This window comes from Bos indicus x Bos taurus, chromosome 11 (assembly GCF_003369695.1).
Source record: "Bos indicus x Bos taurus breed Angus x Brahman F1 hybrid chromosome 11, Bos_hybrid_MaternalHap_v2.0, whole genome shotgun sequence".
Classification (NCBI taxonomy): domain Eukaryota; kingdom Metazoa; phylum Chordata; class Mammalia; order Artiodactyla; family Bovidae; genus Bos; species Bos indicus x Bos taurus.
This window is the reverse complement of record NC_040086.1, coordinates 7,326,459-7,348,687: the sequence shown is the minus strand read 5'-3', so window position 1 is coordinate 7,348,687 and position 22,229 is coordinate 7,326,459. Positions and strand designations below refer to the sequence as shown.

At 42.3% G+C, this 22,229-nt stretch overlaps 1 protein-coding gene across 1 annotated transcript in view; it reads right to left on the bottom strand.

The window, feature by feature from the left end:
- The window catches only part of SLC9A2 (solute carrier family 9 member A2), a 90,980-nt gene that overhangs the window by 3,654 nt on the left and 65,097 nt on the right, over positions 1-22,229 (bottom strand). The window contains exons 6-11 of the mRNA XM_027554775.1: positions 20,639-20,728; positions 19,953-20,023; positions 11,364-11,525; positions 6,227-6,323; positions 2,056-2,187; positions 178-268 (exon numbers count right to left, since the gene is read on the bottom strand). Coding sequence (XP_027410576.1) covers positions 178-268; positions 2,056-2,187; positions 6,227-6,323; positions 11,364-11,525; positions 19,953-20,023; positions 20,639-20,728 — 643 coding nt within the window. The remainder of the gene's footprint in view (positions 1-177; positions 269-2,055; positions 2,188-6,226; positions 6,324-11,363; positions 11,526-19,952; positions 20,024-20,638; positions 20,729-22,229) is intronic.

Sequence of the window (22,229 nt, the reverse complement as noted above, 5' to 3'; positions counted from 1 at the left end):
CCATGCACCGAACTCTATTCCAAAAGGATGCAACACTAATAAAGGTCACCATGTCATTATGTTTGCAAATGACCGAACTCATTGTCTTTAATAAAGAAGAAAACATGGAAAAGTTTTCTATTTTATAAACATTGATAAATAAGTTTAAAGTCTTTTTGCTCCAACTGCCTTCATTACCTGCATTAGAAACATTCTTTTTCTTCTGTAGCTTTTCTGGAAGCTTTGTATTTTTGGGTAAGGATAAATATCGGGAGGTTGAAGTGGAAGCCTGTCAAAAAAATAATAGAAAACCTTATTTAGGTGTCACGCCATTTATTGTATGTTAGAAGTTTACAAGTCTACAGCAAATCTTGGTGTTGAAAATTAAAATCTTAGTTCTTGATTCCAAAACTACTGGGTGAGGAACTGTAAGGATGGGGAATAAAGTTCCAAGTGATAATCATTTGACTTAAAATGAGGAAAGCCTCTTTTAAAATATCACAGAAATCAGTACTATTAAGGAAAACAAATAAACTGGGACCCTTGGAACAGGATATGAAAACCTCTGGCTTTTCTTAAAGAAAAGCTACAGAAACATCCACTTATAAGAGCCTTACTAAAAAGACTTAAAACCTACATATATAGGGAGGAAGATATATGAAAAATGTAGCATGTTTAAGTTGTATTCACTTTAATAAATCTTGAAAATGACAGAATTAAAAATATCACTATAGCTAACTTGCTGGCATTTCCAATGCCATAGCCTCTGCTGCTGCTGCTGCTGCTAAGTCGCTTCATTCGTATCCGACTCTGTGCGATCCCACAGACGGCAGCCCAGCAGGCTCCCCCGTCCCTGGGATTCTCCAGGCAAGAACACTGGAGTGGGTTGCCATTTCCTTCTCCACAGTCTCTAGTGTCTTTAAATTTTTTTCTTTTGTTTTCTATTAATTTCTATTGGAGTTTAGTTGCTTTACAATGTTGTTGGTTTCTTCTGTACAACAAAGTGCACAACTAGGTCATATGTATACATACATCCCTTCTTTAGATATCCTTCCCTCTAGTTTCTTTAGCTTTTAACTGATGCTGCCACATTTCACACATAAAATGTAATACTGTTCAGACGTAACCATTTTGATCTCTAACAATGCAATACAGATCATTATTAACAATGAGATGCAGTGCGTGCTATATTAATCACAATATACTTTTTAAAAAATCATTTACTTTTGGCTATTCTGGGTCTTCATTGCTGCTTGTGGGGTTTCTCTAGCTGCAGAGAGCAAGGACTACTCTTTGCTGAAGTGCATGGGCTTCTCTTGCTTCTGAGTACAGGCTCTAGAGTACTCAGGCTCAGTAGCTGTGGCTCACGGGCTTAGCTGCTCCGTGGCATGTGGAATCTTCCCAGACCAGGGATCGAACCTGTGTCCCCTGCATCAGTAGGTGGATTCTTATCCATTGTGCCACCAGGGAAGTCCCAGAATAGCCTTTGAAAGTAGCTTCCTTATCTAGGACAGGGCCCTGGATCAAGTGGAGTGCTGAGCACACAGCATCTGAAACTCTCCCGACACAGACACAGGGCCTTCTGGAAGTTTCTACTCATACTGACTGGCTCACCTTCAGGTTGCACCCTCTCCGTGGAAAGAACAACCGTGACTCCCCAAATGAAGTCTGACCCCTCCATTCAGTTTAACGCTGCACACTGCCTGAGCCTTCCCTGTCTTCCCAAACCTCCCTCCTCAGCCCTTTCTGGCTTATTTTGTCCACAGCATGTATTGCCTCTAACCTAACAATTTCCTTATTTGGTCCGTTCCTGGTGGGCTTCTCCCCACTAGAATGTGAATTCCACCTGGGAAGGGAACTTTGTAGTTTTGTTCACCAACGTATTCCAAGTGCCCGGACAGCGTCTGAAACAGGACAGGTGTTTCAGAAGCATCTGGAAAGGAGTTACCATGGGCTCCATCCCAGGATTCCTGTGGGCCAGCCCCGCACAGCCCTGTCCTGTCACCAGCTCCCCCGGGATGGCTGCGGGCTCTGCTGATGGAGCCGGCCGCGTCCCAGACGCGTGAAGCCCCTTACCCTGTGCTCCCGGTTCAAGCTGCTGTCCTTCCGAATGCTCTCGCGGAGGCTGTGCCGCCGGCGGATCAGGATCTCCTTGGCCTGCCTCTCACTTGTGTCCGCCGTCAGATTATGTCGGTTGTAGGACAAGGTCTGAAATGAAGACGCAAGTGACATTTTACTAAAACGCTGATCACTGCCTGGAAGTTCCAGCGCTTCACTACATTTCTTTGGCTTTGCACCTTGAAGAGATATTTAACGATGAATGTACAGAGGGTGGGGAGGGGTGGAATAGAAGTTAACACTCTTTCAAATTTTGTTAACATTCAAAGGTTATTAATATTCATGAATTTTGAAAGAATTCATGGTCTATCAAATCTCAAATTTGGTAACAAATTTGGGTAACAATGGTAGTAATTTCAGCTTGTGTTGTTATGTTACTCGCTCAGTCATTGTCCAGCTGTTTGTGACCCTCTGGATTGAAGCCCACCAGGCTCCTCTGTCCATGGGGATTGTCCAGGCAAGACTACTGGAGCTGGTTGCCATTTCCTTCTCCAGGGATGTTCCCAACCCAGGGATCAAACTCATGTCTCTCGTGTCTCCTACATTGGCAGGTGGATTCTTTACTACTGCATCACCTAGGAAGCCCCACATACATTCAATAACTGTGTTTGACTGAACCAAATAAAATTCTCTACTTATGAGGAAAAAAAAAAAAAAAACTCATGTTTTAGTAAAAGTCAGTGCGCATACTTTTCATTGAAAAGTATGATCTTTATAAATTGGAAAATGATTGAATTCATCAAGCATCTTTGACTCCTTTGAAGTACCTTATATGTATTTACTCATCAGTAGCAGCTGGGGAAAAAAAAAATTCATACATTCTCTACTGATAGTAAGACTGGTAGGAAAACCAACCACTTTGGGCCACTTGGTGGTGCTATGACCCTCTAATTAACTTAAGAGCATTTCTTTTCAAATTGAGAAAAGTAGCTGTCTCCACCAGCAATAATCATATCCTAATATTTGAAGCCACACAACATAAAGTAGGGCTGTCCAGGGTATACATTTTTAGTTCTGTAAGCTATCAGTCAGTTCAGTCGCTCAGTCGTGTCTGACTCTTTGCGACCCCATGGACCGCAGCACACCAGGCCTCCCTGTCCATCAGCAACTCCCGGAGTTTACTCAAACTCATGTACACTGAATAGGTGATGCCATCCGACCATCTCATCCTCTGTTGTCCCCTTCTCCTCATGCCTTCAATCTTTCTCAGCATCAGGGTCTTTACCAGTGAGTCAGCTCTTGGCATTAGGTGACCAAGGTATTAGAGTTTCAGCTTCAGCATCAGTCCTTCCAATGATATTCAGGACTGATTTCCTTTAGAATGGACTGGTTGGATCTGCTTGCAGTCCAAGAGACTCTCAAGAGTCTTCTCCAACACCACAGTTCAAAAGCATCAATTCTTCGGCGCTCAGCTTTCTTTATAGTACAACTTTCACATCCATACAGGACTACTGGAAAAACCATAGCCTTGACTAGATGGACCTTTGTTGGCAAAGAAATGTCTCTTTTTTAATATGCTGTCTAGGTTGGTGAGAACGTTTCTTCCAAGCAGCAAGCATCTTTTAATGTCATGGCTGCAGTCACCATCTGCAGTGATTTTGGAGCCCCCCAAAATAAAGTCTGCTACTGTTTCCACTGTTTCCCCATCTATTTGCCATGAAGTAATGGGACCAGATGCCATGATCTTAGATTTCTGAATGCTGAGCTTTAAGCCAACTTTTTCACTCTCTGCTTTCACTTTCATCAAGAGGTCTTTTAATTCTTCTTCACTTTCTGCCATAAGGGTGGAGTCATCTGAATATCTGAGGTTATTGATATTTCTCCTGGCAATCTTGGTTCCAGCTTGTGCTTCATTCAGCCCAGCGTTTCTTATGATGTACTCTGCATATAAGTTAAATAAGCAGGGTGACAGTATACAGCCTTGGCATACTCCTTTCCTGATTTGGAATCAATCTGTTGTTCCATGTCCAGGTCTAACTATTGCTTCCTGAATCTGCACACAGATTTCTCAAGAGGCAGGTCAGGTAGTCTGGTATTCCCATCTCTTGAAGAATTTTCCACAGTTTATTGCGATCCACACAGTCAAAGCCTTTGGCATAGTCAATAAAGCAGAAGTAGAAGGTTTTTCTGGAACTCCCTTGCTTTTTCAGTGATCCAGCAGATGTTGGCAATTTGATCTCTGGTTCACTCTGCCTTTTCTAAATCCAGCTTAAACGTCTGGAAGTTCACGGTTCATGTACTGTTGAAGCCTGGCTTGGAGAAGTATAGCTATAAGCTATACAGAAATCCATTTCCTAAAATAAACTGTAGTCAGTAATTAAGTTCATTTTCTGATAGAATTAATGCATACTTCTTGGGAATAGTCTTATCCCCAGAACTGTATCAGACCTGGGCTTCCCAGGTGACTCAGTGGTAAAGAATCCACCTGCCAATACAGGAGACAAGGGCTTGATTCCTGGGTCGGGAATATTCCCTGGAGAAGGAAATGGCAACCCACTCCAGTGTTCTTGCCTGGGAAATCCCATGGACAGAGCAGCCTGGCGGGCTACAGTCCATGGGGTCACAAAGAGTCGGACACAACATAATGGCTAAATAACATATCAGATGTAGTAAAGATAAACAGAAGTACCACAGAACCACACTCATTTCCTGCTATCTAGTTGAGCATGTGAAACTAACAAAATAATATGAAATTGTGAAAAGAAATGCTAAAATGATGTGGTATGTAGGAGCTCTAAGTGATAGCCCATTCAAAGACAGGCCGGGGAATAATTTAGAGGGTGCTGAGGAAACCTTAAAGATTGGAGAATATGGATCAACTGACAGGAAGGAGTGGGGCATTTCAAGTGGAGATGCAGAAGACAGCAACACAGTCTGAGGAATTCCAGACCCATAGCTCTGTGGGCGCATGGGTGGGTGGGTGAGGGGCGGGTGGCAGCACGGCTGGTTAAGGGGGAACCTGAATACAGATCCCAAAGGCTGAAAGAACACTTGAGCCTGGAAGCCACAACTGTTTTGTCTCATTTTAAACAGAAAGATGCTTTATTAAAAGGGGCTTTAAGGGACATCTCTGCTGGTCCAGTGGTTAAGACTTCGCCTCCCAATCCAAGGGGTGTGGGTTCAATCCCTGGTTGGGGACCTAAGATTCCCATATGCCTCCAGGCCCACAAGCCAGAACATAAACCACAGAAACAATATTGAATTCAAGAACGACTGAAAAAATATTTTCTATAAATAAAAAGAACTTTAAGAAAAGAGTGGAACTGCCGTGATGTCAGATGGAATGGGATGGGCTGTGAGGTCAGCTAAGAAGCTCCATTAAAGCCCTTGATGTGAGTGACCAGGATCCCTGACAAGCACTGTGTCCATGTACCAGGTCACCTCATTGTGCCTCAGTTTCTTCATCCTTAAAATGGAGACAATAGTAACACCACTTGCTGGAGGATGAAGAGTTCAGATACACAACACACGGAAATGGGGGCTGGCAAACCGCACACACTAAGTGTCGGCTGTATTATTAGCAAACTATGAGAATGAGGCTCCGTGATGGAAATGGGTTGAAAGAAGTGGCTCGGAAGATACAGCAAAGGAAGAAATGGTTGCACTCTACAAACAATGAGGAAGGTTACATACATTTTGAAAAGTCTTCTAAGTGATAAAGCTATTTCATTCAAAAAGTTTAAAGAGCAATCAATTTACTTTCTTCACCATTAGATAACACGTGTTTTTATCTCCAAGTCTTTGGTAGCAGAACTCTTACCTCCCTGGGATTCCAGCCTCCAGCCTTGACCAAGGTGTCTGGGAGGAGAGCTGTATGCTAATGGAACAGGCCCCTGGGGGGTGGGAGGTCTGAGGGAAGGAAGTGCCTGGTGTGGGACCTGCAGAGGCTGGCACGATGGTGGCAACGGGCCCTGTAACTGAACAGCGTCAAGTCTGCAGGTACATTTTTAACCAAAGGCAAGTAGGTATGTGCTCAGTCACTCAGTCGTGTCTGACTCTTTGCAAGCCCATGGACTATAGCCCTGCAGGCTCCTCTGCCCATGGGATTCTCCACGCAAGAATATTGGAGCGGGTTGCCATTTCCTCCTCCAAAGGCAAGGACATATTTTGATAAATAAATTATTCTTACTCGCTGACGGATCTGATAGAGATTTCTTGACAATATTTCTCGGATTTCATCCATTTCACCAGGCGTGAGCTTCCTTACTTTTTCTTCACGGCAGTCACTGTGAACGTTTAGGAAAACACATTTTACTATTCAACAAGTATTAAATTCATCTATGTTCTTCCTTAGAGACGTAATACCATCATTTAACAAGAAGAAACTTAATGAATAATACTTAGGAATTATTTAGTAGTTTAAAATAATTCAAAAAATCTAAAACATTTATTTCAGTGTCAAAATCATTCACATAAGTTTAATCATGCACCAGTTCTTTCAGTCTGTTCATGCAACTATTTAAAGAGGAAAGACTAGAGTAGCTTGCAATGCTATCACTTTATTATTTCTAATGCTCCATAAATAAAGTAGCATAGGATTGTTCTATTTCCACAAAACTTAATGAGCTGAATTTTACTATTATGGCTCTATTTTTTAAAATACCTCATTAGAAATATTTACAAAGACACCATTTATACTACATATGTTCATACAGTTGGTCCTCTTTGTTCAGGGAGTCCATATTTGCAAATTCACTGACTTGCTACAGTTTATTTAAAAACACATTACCAGTACTCAGGGTACTGTCCCAATCATTCTCAGACACTTGCAAAGTGAGGTTTGCAAGGTTTGGAAACCTTGCATGCAGGTTTCCAAATGAGGCCAAATATGTCAACCCTTTGCCTCTTAATCTCCGTGTTCATACTGTTAAAAAAAAAAAAAAGGTCCTTTTCACCACCTAGTGGAATGTTCTTCACATTTTTGTGCTTTTTATTGGTGATCCTGTTGTTTTAAATGGTTCCCAAGTATAGTTCTGAAGTGCTGTCTAGGGTTCCTAAATGCAAGAAGTTCCTAAGTTTTAATTCTACTTTTTTAAAGGATATTTTAGCAGGATATGGAATTCTAGGTTCAGTTACATTTTTTGAGAATTTTGAAGCTACCAATAGTGTCCACTGGTTTTTATTGAAAAATCAGTGGTCAGGTTTTTTCTCTTTTGAAGAAAATAGGTCTCTTTTTTTCCCCTCTGAGTACGTTTAAGATTTTCTCTTTGTTTTTTTTTGTTTTGTTTTGTTTTTTTTTACTTTCAGCAGTTTTATGAACCTGTATCTACATTTGGTTCTCTCCTTATCTAATCTGCTTGAGGCTGTCAGAACTCATGTCTTTTATCTGTTTGAGGAGATCCTCAGTAAATATTCTTTAAGACATTGCTTCTACCAATTTCTCTCTCAACTCCTTCTGGAGCTTTTCAGTATATATGAATCTGTCCCATATATTTCTCACTTTCTTTTTCATCTTTTTTTTTTTTTTCATACTGTTTTTCATCCTGATCTTTCCTTCTGTCCTATCTTTCAATTAATTCCTTTTCTCTTCAACTTTATCTAGTCCACTTTGATAGCTGTCAAAGGAGATCCTAAATTTAGTTACTTTATTTTCAGCTCAAATCCTTCCCTCTAGTCTTTTTTGTTTATATAATCTCCATGACAATGCCAAAAGGGTCAATGCCACTTTCTTTCCTGAAACATGTTTTTATTTCTATTTTAAAGTCCCTGGCTGACAATTCAATGATCTGAATCCCTTTTGTGTCGACTATTATTTTATATTTTGTTGATTGTTTCTCAGTGTTTTTTCAGTCACATTTCCTGTCTACTCATACGCTTGGTTATTTTGGATTGAGTATTAGACATATATAAAACAATCATGGGGATACTTTAATCATGGGGATACTCTTTACAATCTTATTTTCTTCCAGAGAAGATTTAAACTTACTTCTCTTGAGCAGCTGAGATAGAGGCAATCTCAGTCTCTGATGGTTTAAACAATCAAGAATTGAGATAATTCTAGGCTGGGCTTCTTTCCCTTGAGGGTTAAGGTGTAGGATTTTGAAGTAAAAACCTATAGCTGAGTACATACAAATGGTCCTCCTTCTTGGTAGGTTCTGAATTCTAATTTTATTCTCTAAGACCAATTAGTCTGTCAAAAACCCTGTTTTAGCTTTTTAGACTCTTAAGACACGTTCTCCAAATTCCAGACAGAAAATAGCAATAAATGCCAGTTCTATCCTCTTGAACTTCCCTCTTTTTTTGACTTCTAGCCAAGAAATTCCTCACTGTATGGATACTGTCCGGCTTTCCAGCAGATATTTAAAATACATTTTGTCCTTTCCCTCTAGTTTTCTCAGTAGTTTGGTCTGGACTCAGTTAATTATTGCCAGAAATATGATGCCTTACTGCCTGTCTTTTTCGCTTCTATCCTCCTCCAAAGGAAACACTTCAGAAGAGGTGGAATGGTGAGCATGGCAATCATTTACCCACGTAAATGATATGTAATTGTCCATCACTTTTTGTTACCCCCTTCCCTAACCTTAAACCTTTGCCTTTACTCCACTTTCGACTGGCTTCAAGATGAACTGTGAACAGAGGTAGAGCTGAGATCTCCTTCTTCTATGACCACGAAGTCAATGACTCCCTTTTGAGAAGCTGGATAGTTGAATTATTTTGTGCTGCACCCACAAAAGGAACAGTGCCTAAGAAAGATCATAAATGGTGAACCTGGAGTAAACTTCAAGGAGCAAGTATAGCCCCATTTTCTACTTGAAGAAACTCAATCTCAGGGAAACAGATGCACCTGCTTAAGGTCACACAGTGAGTGATTTGCAGAGCTGGGACTATAAATCAGTCATTCTGCTCAATCACCACTATCTCCAGTGCAATATAATGCCTTCATTTCTGAGTCATCCTGACCACCACTACTTTTTATTCTGGATTGTGTAAACTGCAATAATTTTTATAGGGGACTATCATCCTAGTGAAAATCGGAGTTTATATGGTTGGGTGTGATTTGGAGTTTCTTTCATTTCAACCCTTCCATAGCTAGCATTTTAATTTAGGTGACACTTTGCTGAAATGAGCTTCAAGCTCATCAATGAAAGAAGAAATCATTGTAACCTGAAATTTGTCATGTAGAGGAGGAATGATGCTTACGTGATAAACTCATTTGCTAATTTACTGACAGTATTTATAAAGTTGGCTTAAAGCTCAACATTCAGAAAACGAAGATCATGGCATCCGGTCCCACCACTTCATGGGAAATAGATGGGAAAACAGTGGAAACAGTGTCAGACTTTATTTTTCTGGGCTCCAAAATCACTACAGATGGTGACTGCAGCCATGAAATTAAAAGACGCTTACTCCTTGGAAGGAAAGTTATGACCACCCTAGATAGCACATTCAAAAGCAGAGACAGTACTTTGCCAACAAAGGTTCGTCTAGTCAAGGCTATGGTTTTTCCTGTGGTCATGTATGGATGTGAGAGTTGGACTGTGAAGAAGGCTGAGCGTCGAAGGATTGATGCTTTTGAACTGTGGTGTTGGAGAAGACTCTTGAGAGTCCCTTGGACTGCAAGGAGGTCCAACCAGTCCATTCTGAAGGAGATCAGTCCTGGGATTTCTTTGGAAGGAATGATGCTAAAGCTGAAACTCCAGTACTTTGGCCACCTCATGCAAAAAGTTGACTCATTGGAAAAGACTCTGATGCTGGGAGGGATTGGGGGCAGGAGGAGAAGGGGACGACAGAGGATGAGATGGCTGGATGGCATCACTGACTCGATGGACGTGAATGTGAGTGAATTCCGGGAGTTGGTGATGGACAGGGAGGCCTGACGTGCTGCGATTCAAGGGGTCACAAAGAGCTGGACATGACTGAGTGACTGATCTGATCTGATCTGATTTATTATTCTGCTACGGATTTGCTATAAGTGTTTAAGTCACTTTACATCCTGGGTATTCATCTTCTCGTTTTTAAAATTAGGGAGACAGACTAGGTCAATGCATCTCAATACTGGACTCCTTATTATAAACTTCTGTAAGTTTAAATATATTTTTATTAGAATATAATTGCTTTACAATGTTGTGTGAGTTTCTGCTGTACAAAATTGTGAATCAGCTATATGTGCACATATATCCCCTACCTCCTGGACCTCCCTCTCACCACCTCACATCCCACCCCTCTAGGTCATCACAGAGCACCGAGCTGAGCTCCCTGTGCTACAGAGCAGCTTCCCGCCAGCTATCTATTTCACACATGGTCGTGTATATAGTCAGAGCTACTCTCTCAATTCATCCCACCCTCTCCTGCCCCCTCTGTAGTCACAAGCCCATTCTCTACACTGGCATCTCTATTCCTGCCCTGCAAATAGATTTATCAGTACCATTTTTCTAGATTCCATATATACTGGCTAATATGCGATATTTGTTTTTCTCTAACTTAACTTGATTCTGTATGACAGGCTATAGGTTCATACACATCACTTATATATAAAAAACCTATACCTGAGCCTCAACACCAGAGATCCTGATTTTATTGGTCTGGCTGGGGCCCAGAAATATGTGTTATTGAAATGCTCCTACAGTATTTCCAATGTACAGCCTGTGTTGAGCACCTCTGCACGAGATCGCCACTAAATGTTCTTTCCAAGCCTTAAGTTATGACTCTGTGAATAATCCATGAGGAAATAGCTGTGTAATTACATGCATCTTTATAATTGCAAATCATAACACACCTTAAACTATTCCATTTCAAAATGCTTGCTAAAGAGGCTTTACTTTCAGAACACACTGAACTGTCCAAAGCAAATACAATAAATACGTAATCATCCTAAACATGACCAGGTACTTTCTGACTGGTCCATTCTACAATAACACAACATAACGTGACATGATATAATAGAAAATAAAGGACACACTTCCAGGTTTTCACATTTTAACCAGTAGCTCTTTCTGCTGTGAGGTCTTAAGGATTCATGTTAGGACATAAGTCAAATTTCTTATTATTACTGGTTTCACAAAACTATAAACACCTACATAGCAATAAGTTGCTCAGATGCTCAGTCGAGTGCGACTCTCTGCAACCTCATGGACTGTAGCCCACTGGGCTTCTATGTCCATGGGATTTTCCAGGCAAGAATACTGGAGTGGGTTGCCATTTCCTCCTCCAGGGGATCTTCCTGATTCAGGGATTGAACCTGTTTCTCTTGTACTGGCAGGTAGGTTCTTTTACCACTGAGGTACTTGGGAAGCCACATTAACTTCTATTTTCAAAATAGGACTTACTTTAAAGATGCAAAAGAAGGAACAGTGCTTATCATCCCAGTTTCTGCCATCTCAATGGCATGTTTTATTTCAAGCTTTTTGTATAAAGACACAATGCTTGACTTCGGTTGGTTCTCCCGAATCAAAAGCTTCCTCAGGTACTTGTCATCAAACTTCTTAAACCTGGAAATAAGCAAAATCAAAACTTCAATTAATTAACATGACACTGAATAAGAAAAAAAAAATCTGTTTTTACCAATAAAATAATTTCCACTACTCCCAGGGGGAAAAAATAGTAGCAGTGTTTAGTTAGTCTGATCATTGTATTTATTTTTGTAGGTGCATACCTTAATATATAGAGAGAGCACATATTAGTATATTTTTGTTTTAACCACAATATACTTATATCTAATGGGGCTTCCCAAGTGGCCTTAGTGGTAAAGAACCTGCCAGCCAGTGCAGGAGACACAGGAGACATCAGCTTGATCCCTGGGTCAGGGAAGATCCCCAGGAAAATGGGATGCCCTTCCCCAGTATTTTTGCTTGGAGAATTCCATGGACAGAGGAACCTGATGGGCTACAGTCCATGGGTTCACAAAGAGCCGGACATGACTGAGTGACTAACATTTTCACTTTTCATGCCCAAGACTCCCAAATGTGTCTCCAGCTTCAACTTCTCTCCCAAACCCCAGAAATGAGTATCTAGACTCCTGCTCAACCTCTGCACTTGGACATCTCAAACTTGGCATGCTCTAATGGATCTTCTCCCAAGTCATCCCCATTTCAGTTAGCGACAACTCCATTTGGTCAAAAACCCTGATGTCATCTCTGATTCTTTGCCTTCTCTGATATTCCACATTATAGCCTGAACTGTGTTCCCCTCAAAATCCATATGTTACAGTCCTGGTCCCCAGGACCTCAGAATGTGACCATATTTGGAGATATCTGATTAAGTTAAAGTGAGGTCATTAGTGGGCCTGAATCCAATATGACCGGTGTGTGTATTGTAAGAGGAAATTCAGACACAGACATGTAAATAGAGAAGATGATGTGAAGAAGCAGAAAAAAGAAGGACATCCACAAGCCAAGAAAGGATACCTGAAGGAGACCCTTCCCTCTCAGTTCCAAAGGAACCAGTTTCACTGACATCTTATTCTTGGACATCCAGCCCCTAGAACTATGAGAAAATAAACTCCTATTTAAGGCACAGACATGTGGTACGTTGTGACAGCAGCTCTGGCAAACGAATACTCTACATCCACTCTATCAACAACTGCTGTTGGTTCCAGCATTACCATACACCCAAAATCTAATCATTCTCCTGCCATCGCCCTGGGCCCAGCATTGCGTGCTAAGTCGCATTAGTCATGTCCAGCTCTGTGCAACCCCATGGACAGTACCCACCAGGCTCTTCTGTCTATGGGATTCTCCAGGTAAGAATACTGGAGTGGGCTGCCATGCCCTCCTCCAGGGGATCTTCCCAGCCCAGGGATGGAACCCACGTCTCCTCTGTCTCCTGCATTGGCAGGTGGGTTCCTTACCACTAGTGCCACCTGAGCATCACCATCTCTCAATGGGTTGTTGCAACAGGCACCAAATTGGTTTTCCTGCTCCTGCCACTGTGTTTCTATAGCCTATCCTTGATGCAAACCAGCTGCTGCTAAGTCACTTCAGCCGTGTCCAACTCTTTGCAACCCCGTGGACTGTAGCCCACTAGGCTCTTCTGTCCGTGGGGATACTCCAGGCAAGGATACTGGAGTGGGTTGTCATGCCCTTCCCCAGGGGATCTTCCCGACCTAGAGAGAGAACCAGAGTCTCCTACGTCTCCTGCACTGGCAAACAGGTTCTTTACCACTAATGCCACAGGGATCCCATTAAAGTGTAAATCAAGGACTTCCCTGGTGGCCCAGCGGTTGAGAACCCGCCTGCCAATGCAGGGGATGTGGGTTCGATCCCTGGCCAGAAAAGGTCCCCCGTGCTAAGCCTGTGCGCTACAAGTAGGGCTGGGGCACTACTGAGCCCAGGCACTGTAACCATGAACACTAAAACCCCTGCACCTAGATCTCGTGCTCTGCAGCAAGACAGGCCACCACGGTGAGAAGCTCACGCACCAACGAGAGAGCAGCACCCACTCATGGCAAGGAGAGAAAGCCCACACAACAGTGAAGACCCAGCACAGCCAAAAATAATAAATAAATAAAATTCTCAATAAAAAAGAAGTCAGTCAAACCACGCAACTCCTCTGCCTCTCACTGAGTACAAGTACAATGACCTGGAGGCCCTACACCACTTGGAGCTGCCTGCTCAAGGCTGTGATGCTCTAGCTCAGGTCCAGCCTCTCTGAGGCCGCCCGTCCCAGAAACGTGCCAGCCCTGCTCCCACCTCGGGGTCTCTGTACTTACTACTCCTTCATTCAGGAACAGTCTTCCCCAAATACCTGCAGGGCTTGCTCTCAGAGTTCCTTTAAGTCTTTTCTTGAAGGTCATCTTCTCACAGAGCCTTTCCTATCTACTGCACTAGAACTGCACTCCAGAACTTGCTCTTCTTCTTCCCAGACACATTTTCCTCCATTGCAGTCAGCATTTTCTAATAGGCTATCCAATGCTTATTTACTGATTTTCTTCCCTGAGCGTTAGAATGATCCATGGGCAGGCCGTGTTTTGTTTTGTTTTCTGGTTTTCCTGTCTTCCGAGTGTCCAGGACACTGCCAGGTGCTTCGTAAGCTTAGAGGCAGACTGAATCATCCGGTCCAGTTCCTCCCTGGACCCACACCCTGTAACAGACCAGGTTACTTGGTGATGCCCTTCCACCATGGCTGAAGTGACCTGCTCAGTCCTGCTTCCTGCCACTGAGATCAATAATGTCACCTGCTTTGGTCAATGGGCAGTTAGGAGACATGATGATGAGAGCAGAGGCTATGAATGGGCTTGCTCACTGGAGCTCACTTCTTACGCTCCCACATGGCAGGAGAAGGATGTACATGGAGTGACTCCTTGGTCCCAGGACAGAGGTGAATGTCCCATGGAGCAGAGTTAAGTGACCCCACTTACATCAGAGAAGGCCGGCCAGGATCAGCCGAGGACCCACTGATGCTCTGAAGCTGGAGCAAGACCTGGCCAGATGAGCTGACTCTCTGCCTCCTAACTTAAGTACTTTGTTTCCTTTTCCTGCTGCAAAAAGACAATGTATTTCATTTTATTTTTCCTATACATTTTCTTAAGCAGCATCATAGATTCTGAAGACAACTGTGCAGCCTGTTCATGTGGTGATAGAAGAGGAACGCTTTCTGCATATGTCACCCTGAACTTCGTTCTGTGTGAAATATTGAACAATTTTTTCCCTCTGCTTTTGAGGGTTTTTTTTCTTCTTTATTTTTTAATTGGAGTATAACTGCCTCACAATGCTGTGTTAGTTTCTGCTGTACAACAACATGAATCAGCTATAACAAGTGACTGCTCCTGTAAGCAGTCAAATATTGAGTTGGTTTGTCTATAACTATTATGCCAATATTCAAGTGAATCAGTATGCACTAAATATTTGATGAGAAAAAATTAATGTGTTACAATGATCACTGTAAGTCCAAGGTGGTTTATAGGCACACCTGTGCTATGAAAGTGGACAATGTTAAGCTATATTCATGGTACTACTCCTTTGTTCCAAATACAGGAGAGCTAAGAACAACTGCAGAAAGCTATCTTGAAAGAGTTTTGCTACTGACTGGTCTCCACACAAAACACTAGGCCTATTTTTATCCAAGTTTATTTTGAATTTCACGTGAAGCTCACTGAACCAGGACACCTGGCAGCAACACAACACCTTTCCAAACCTGTATTAATATTATTGTTGTTGTTGTTTTAGTTTTCTTTCTTTCTTTTTTTTTTTGCCCAGCTGTGTCCGACTCTTTGCAACCTCATGGACTGTAGCCCTCCAGGCTCCTCTGTCCATAGCATTCTCCAGGCAAGAATCCTAGAGTGGATTGCCATTTTCTACTCCAGGGGATCTTCCTGACCCAGGGATCAAATCCGCATCTCCTGCTCTGGCAGGTAGCTTGTTTACCACTGTGCCACCCGGGAAGCCCAACTAGAGACTCACAAAAAGAATGAACATTGAAGACAGTGACATCTGCTCTACGCAGAGTAGGATTTATAGCCTCTATTTGCTCTATCTCCATACTTTTCATTTCTCCGCCAAGCTACACGTACGTGGCTTTTTTACTATCATCAGACAACTTCTGCCAAACATGAGAAACATCCTTACTGCATGACCCTTTCATTTCACTTTCAAAGGGGCAAATGGCTCAAGAACTCTCTGGAAGGACCATTAGAAATTTACAGTAAAAGGATTTCAGAGGGAAGAACAGGATACCCAACACACCTAAAACAGTTGCTTGTTTTTTATGCCATTTTTGTAACATCCACCATTATGTACAGACCAGAAATGAGACCTGAGAACTCATTTCAAGAATGACCTGTGTCAGCGTCAAATCCCTTCACACAAACTTCTCTACTCTACCTGCAGTGCACACTGTGCTTGACAATCCAGAAAATTATTTGTATTTACCTGGAAAACTTCATGCATGCAAATATGTAAGGCTTCATAAATTTCTTCAGTGAAGTATGTACACTGCAGAGAAAGTGTCACGTTTGTTGCAATATTACCTTCCGGACATGAATCAAGGTTGGCTCCACCATGTTTTATATTTATCATCCAATTAGCCCAGAGCTTACAGATGTGTGCCCAGAACAGACTCATATATAGAGATGAAGTGTTTTTGCCTAGAAGGCAGGATGAAGCTAGACTTTCTCTAGTCCTTCACCTTCTGGACCAAATCACATGATCACAGGGCTCACCTCTTCCATCACCTACCACTGCCCCAGGGCCAACCAACCTCATTCCTGCACCATATCTATGTTTCCTTCTGTTTGGACGTCAGGGGAGTGAGATAAATCTCTAGTTCAGTCTCCCCTTGGGAAAAGGACAAACTGCTCTGGATTACCATGCTCACTTATCACTTCAGAAAAGGATTGATACAATGCGAGAGAAATAAAAGTGGTCGGGTTCAAAGGGATGCTGAAGATGGATAAAGGCATGGGGCTGCCCTGGTCGCTCAGAACGTACAGAATCCATCTGCAGTGCAGGAGACCTGGGTTCAATCCCTAAGTCAGGAAGATCCCTCGGAGAAAGAAATGGCTCCCCACTCCAGTGTTCCTGCCTGAAGAATTTCATGGACAGTGGAGCCTGGCAGGCTACAGTCAATGAGGTTGCAAAGAGTCGGACACGACTGAGTGACTCTCTTTCATGCCAACAACAAAGAACAAGAGGCAGAAAAGCCTGTATCATGGGCTTGGCATAGACATCCAGAGACCTAAAGCAGGATGATGGAGGGAGTTACAGCAGGGTTCTCTGCTCTGCCTCCTGCTTCCAAAAAAGTGAATACCACCACGACAACTGGCCTTTTGTTTCATGTTTTTACAACACAGATTTTAATTCACTTTATTTTATTACTAAGTGCTCCCATCTCGCTAATCAAGTACTCTGTTCATACAAACAAAATATTTTTCCTTTAGTTATGAAGGAAGGCTCTGTCCAGGGGCCTCTGAACATTAGCAAACAACATGGTCAGGCTTGTGAAGGTTGTGCCAGCACGTGTAGTCTCCGTAACTCATTACTTAATGATGTCACACACACCCCCCCGTTTGCTGTGTGACTGCTTAGTTGCCTTTACTATATTGCAAAGTTCTAAAGGCCCAAGTCTATGGCTTCTATTGCTCCTGTAGTCCACTGTCAAGTCAGAATATGTGAGCAAACAGGAAGCACTCAAAGATGTACTTATGCTAAATTATGTACATTGGTAGGTTGGGGAACTTCATGTAAATTTGCAAGGAGGGGGAAATCTGCTTGCAAGTTAGGAAAGAAAAGACAAGAGGTTGAACAGGGATCCACCAAATATATCTTGGGACCTGTCTGCCTCTCTTCAAGGACCAGCGGAAACACCCTCCTTCAAAAGTCTTTCCCAGACAGTGATGTGCCAGCAAATTTAACACATGTACGATTTGTAGCATTTGTCAGTTCCCTAGTTCACTCCCCCCATACCTGAGTCAAGACACCAATGTGGAAGGCATTGACTTAGATACACACAGTCAGCTCCCACCTGCCCAGAGGAGCGGCTTCTGTACCACACAGGTCCTAACCCTGCTATTAGAATTAATCCTTATTTCTTGATCCCGTAAGTCTGTTTTTCAGTATATGTTAAAGGGTGCACCTAATTGTGCCTGGTAGGGTACCACTTGCATTTCAGCAATAAGATCCTTGAGAAAGGTTCTGAATCTTTAATGTCACACATGTATACACACTGTGTGAATCACAATAAACTGTGGAAAATTCTGAGAGAGATGGGAATACCAGACCACCTGACCTGCCTCCTGAGAAACCTGTATGCAGGTCAGGAAGCAACAGTTACAACTGGACATGGAACAACAGACTGGTTCCAAATAGGAAAAGGAGTACATTAAGGCTGTATATTGTCACCCTGTTTATTTAAGTTCTATGCAGAGTGCATCATGAGAAATGCTGGGCTGGAAGAAGCACAAGCTGGAATCAAGATCGCCAGGAGAAATATCAATAACCTCAGATATGCAGATGACACCACCCTTATGGCAGAAAGTAAAGAGGAACTAAAAAGCCTCTTGATGAAAGTGAAAGAGGAGAGTGAAAAAGTTGGCTTAACGCTCAACAATCAGAAAACTAAGATCTGGTCCCATCACTTCACTGGAAATAGATGGGGAAACAGTGGAAACAGTGTCAGACTTTATTTTTGGGGGCTCCAAAATCACTGCAGATGGTGACTGCAGCCATGAAATTAAAAAACGCTTACTCCTTGGAAGGAAAGTTATGACCAACCTAGATAGCATATTCAAAAGCAGAGACATTACTTTGCCAACAAAGGTCCGTCTAGTCAAGGAAATGGTTTTTCCTGTGGTCATGTATGGCTGTGAGAGTTGGACTGTGAAGAAGGCTGAGTACTGAAGAATTGATGCTTTTGAACTGTGGTGTTGGAGAAGACTCTTGAGAGTCCCTTGGACTGCAAGGAGATCCAACCAGTCCATTCTAAAGGAGATCAGCCCTGGGTGTTCTTTGGAAGGAATGATGCTAAAGCTGAAACTCCAGTACTTTGGCCACCTGATGCGAAGAGTTGACTCATTGGAAAAGACTCTGATGCTGGGAGGGACTGGGGGCAGGAGGAGAAGGGGACAACAGAGGATGAGATGGCTGGATGGCATCACCAACTCGATGGACGTGAGTTTAAGTGAACTCTGGGAGATGGTGATGGACAGGGAGGCCTGGTGTGCTGCGATTCATGGGGTCTCAAAGAGTCAGACACGACTGAGTGACTGAACTGAACTGAACTGATACACACATATATGTGTGTTTATACATATATATATATATATATATATATATATATATATATATATATATTTACATATAAATTATATATTAGCTTAGACAGTAAAGAGTCTGCCTGCAATGCAGGAGATCCAGGTTTGATACCTAGGTTGGGAAGATCCCCTGGAGAAGGAAAGGGCAACCCACTCCAGTATCCTTGCTTGGAAAATCCATGGACAGAGCAGCCTGACAGGCTACAGTCATGGGGTCTCAAGAGTCGGACACAACTTAGCGACTAAACCAGCACATAAATTATATATACATAGAGAGAGATACACATTTATGTGTGTGTGTGCATGTTTAGTCGTGTCCAACTCTTGGTGATCCCATGGACTATAGCCCACCAGGCTTCTTTGTCCCTGGAATTCTTCAGGCAAGAATACTGGAGTGGGTTGCCATTTCTTCCTCCAGGGGATCTTCTCAACCCTGGGATCAAACCCATTGGCACACAGATCTTTACCTCTGCGCCACCTGGGAAGCCCACACATCTATGTAAATGCACGTAATTTTTCAGAGAAGTGTAACTTTAAAAATATTTGCTATTTTTGCAAGTCTATGTATCTCCTCAGGTGCTCTGGAGCTCTGCCTTTGACAAAGCCCCTCAACATGTGTGGAAGAACAGACAGTAATGGAACCCCCAGTTTTAAACCAAACAGACTGCATTCCTTGGCCTCCCCCACAGTGAGAAATGCCCATATAATCAGTCCTGGTCATGCAAGGCCAGGCCATGTGATTCAACTGGAAGAACTGAGTGAGGCCTCTGATAACTTTGATTAGGCGGAAGCTAGGACATATTCTTTGTCTCTTTGTTGACTTTCTTCCTGGAATGTGCACGTAATAGCTAGTGCCACAGTAGCCACTTTTGGCCTGAAAGGCAACCTTGGAAATGGAGGTTCTTGGTGGAGGAAGGGTCCTGGGACCATGAGGAGTCAGTGGAGCATAATTCACCTGTTAACCGTACACTGCCTACCTGATACTTACGTAAGAGAGAAATAAGCTGCTACCTTGTTAAAGCTACTATTGTTCTAAGCCTCTATGAGAGCCAAATCTTATCTTAAAGGACAGACTATGGCACAATAGGAAAGATCTGAAAGTTTGAAAAAATAACACAAGTCAGTATGTCCTGCTCCCAGACTGATCCAGAGCCACTTAAAGCCTTCTTACTTGTCTCTCCAAAAGTTGTGACCCCAATGACCACAAACATCTTCAATCCCGGTCTTCACGTGATCAAAAAACTAAAACAGAAAAAGCCAGCTGGTTGATTAATTTTTACCCGAAATCAGTCATTTCTGTTTCTATTTACGAAATTATTAATTCCTACTTATAGAAATGATAGTGATTATTTCTGTGTGTAGAAATTATAACTATAGAAATTTACAGAATTCTAATAGAAATACTACTACTACTTCTATCACGCCTAAACTTCAAAGATGCTGATACTTTTTGGTTTTGGTTTGCTTGAGTTTTAACTGAAAACAAATAAGACAATTCATCTTCAAACAAATTCATGAGATGTTTGTCATATTGATAATTAGAATTCATAACACAATAGTTTGTACTTTTGGAAACTATGAAATATGGTCACAATTTTCCAGTAGAAACATTTCAGGCTGAAGTAAGGGCTAAAAGGGGATTCCTTGGCCCTGCATTCCTGCAGGTGTGTAACCTCCATGGGGGGCTATGTTCATTCTACCCTCAATTCAGCTCTTCCTCAGCCCACCCCCCACACCCCATCACCCTCTGCCAGTTACCTCTTCTTCAGGAAATGAGACCATGGTGTCAAGCTGTCTGACTTAATCCCATAATTTTCCCTGTGACCACTTAAATTGATCTGCTACATTAACACCTACCCGACAATGGATTTCCTCACTGACAGCTTGCTGCTTCTTATTGGACCTCTTAACATCAAGGAACTCCACCAGTGGTCGGATAGTTATTCCCTGCACAAAAGAAGCGGGGAGGAAAACCGTATAAAATTCAAGAATAACTTGTAACCTCCTAATACTTGATAACCAACAAAAGATACCCTGCCCCCAAGACTTAACGGAGCATAAGTAACATTTTGTTCATTTTTCCTTCCTCTTTAAAAACTGGCATATTTTCAGAGGGCCATGTCCCAAAAGCTGCTACTACAAAAAAATGTGGACAGGATGCAAAAATTGAAAATGTGATGCTCTGGAATTCTAAGAAAAGGAAAATCCTAAGAAATAATAAAGGCTCATCCAGTTCAGAGGAATAGTCTACTTGTCTTATTCACAGAAAACATTTCAACTATTCATTCATTAATCTGTTAAACAATCTGAATTGAGCTTTTACCGTGTCCATGTCAGAGGCTTGGGAATCGGGGACTCAGAGATGGACAGTTAAGAACCTCAGCTTGAGGACATCATAGTCTTGTGAGGAGAAGGATACACACAAAACAGTTAACAAAGTAGAAGCAGGAAGAGAGGGATACACAGGGAGCAGGTCAAGGGGGGCTCTGTGGAAAGGTAACCCTGGAGCTGAACCTTACAAGATCTTGTGCTGCTGTGCTGACTTGTGTCCGAATCTGTGACCCCATGGACCATGGCCCGCCAGGCTCCTCTGCCCATGGGGATTCTCCAGGCAAGAATACTGGAGTGGGTTGCCATTTTCTCCTCCTGGGGATATTCCTGACCCAGGAATCAAACCTGTGTCTCCTGCATTGGCTGGTAGATTCTTTACCACTGAGCCACCTGGGAAGCCCATTATATACATAATATTCTACTAAATATATATATAATTATATACTCTCTCTGCATATGCATGAAATACATAATCCTACTTATGAAATGCACAAAACCTTTACAAAGAGAACTATAAATGTAATTAAAGGATATGAATTTTAAAAAGACACAATTCCTAGATAGCACTATACAACACCATCATGATGACAATTTTATCTCAATGTATATGCAGTACAATTCCAGTTACATGTTCCAAATGATTTTAAACAGAACTTGAATATTTAGAAGTCAAGAAAATGTTCAAAATTAACCTGGAAGAGTAAATATAACCAGAGAAATTCAGACAAAATAGAATGGTGGTGACCTTACAGCTACCAAAATAGCTAATATGTTTAAAATTATGTGATATGGATACTAAAATAGGCCAGGGTAAGGACGGGGTGAGAATGTGGGGTCAAGGAGGATCCCCAAGTTACTCGCCTGGTTGGCAGATGGCTGCTACCACTGGGCATGAAGAATTCACAGGGTCACTGGACTTGGGGAAGGGGTGAATATGTTAAGGGATGCTCCCTGACACGAATTTGATTGCTATTTCATCTCTCTGCACATCTTTAAGTCTTTCCTTGGTGGCTCTGACAGTAAACAATCTGCCTGCAATGCTGGAGACCCAGGTTCGATCCCTGGGTCAGGAAGATCCCCTGGAGAAGGGAATGGTTACCCACTCCAGTATTATTGC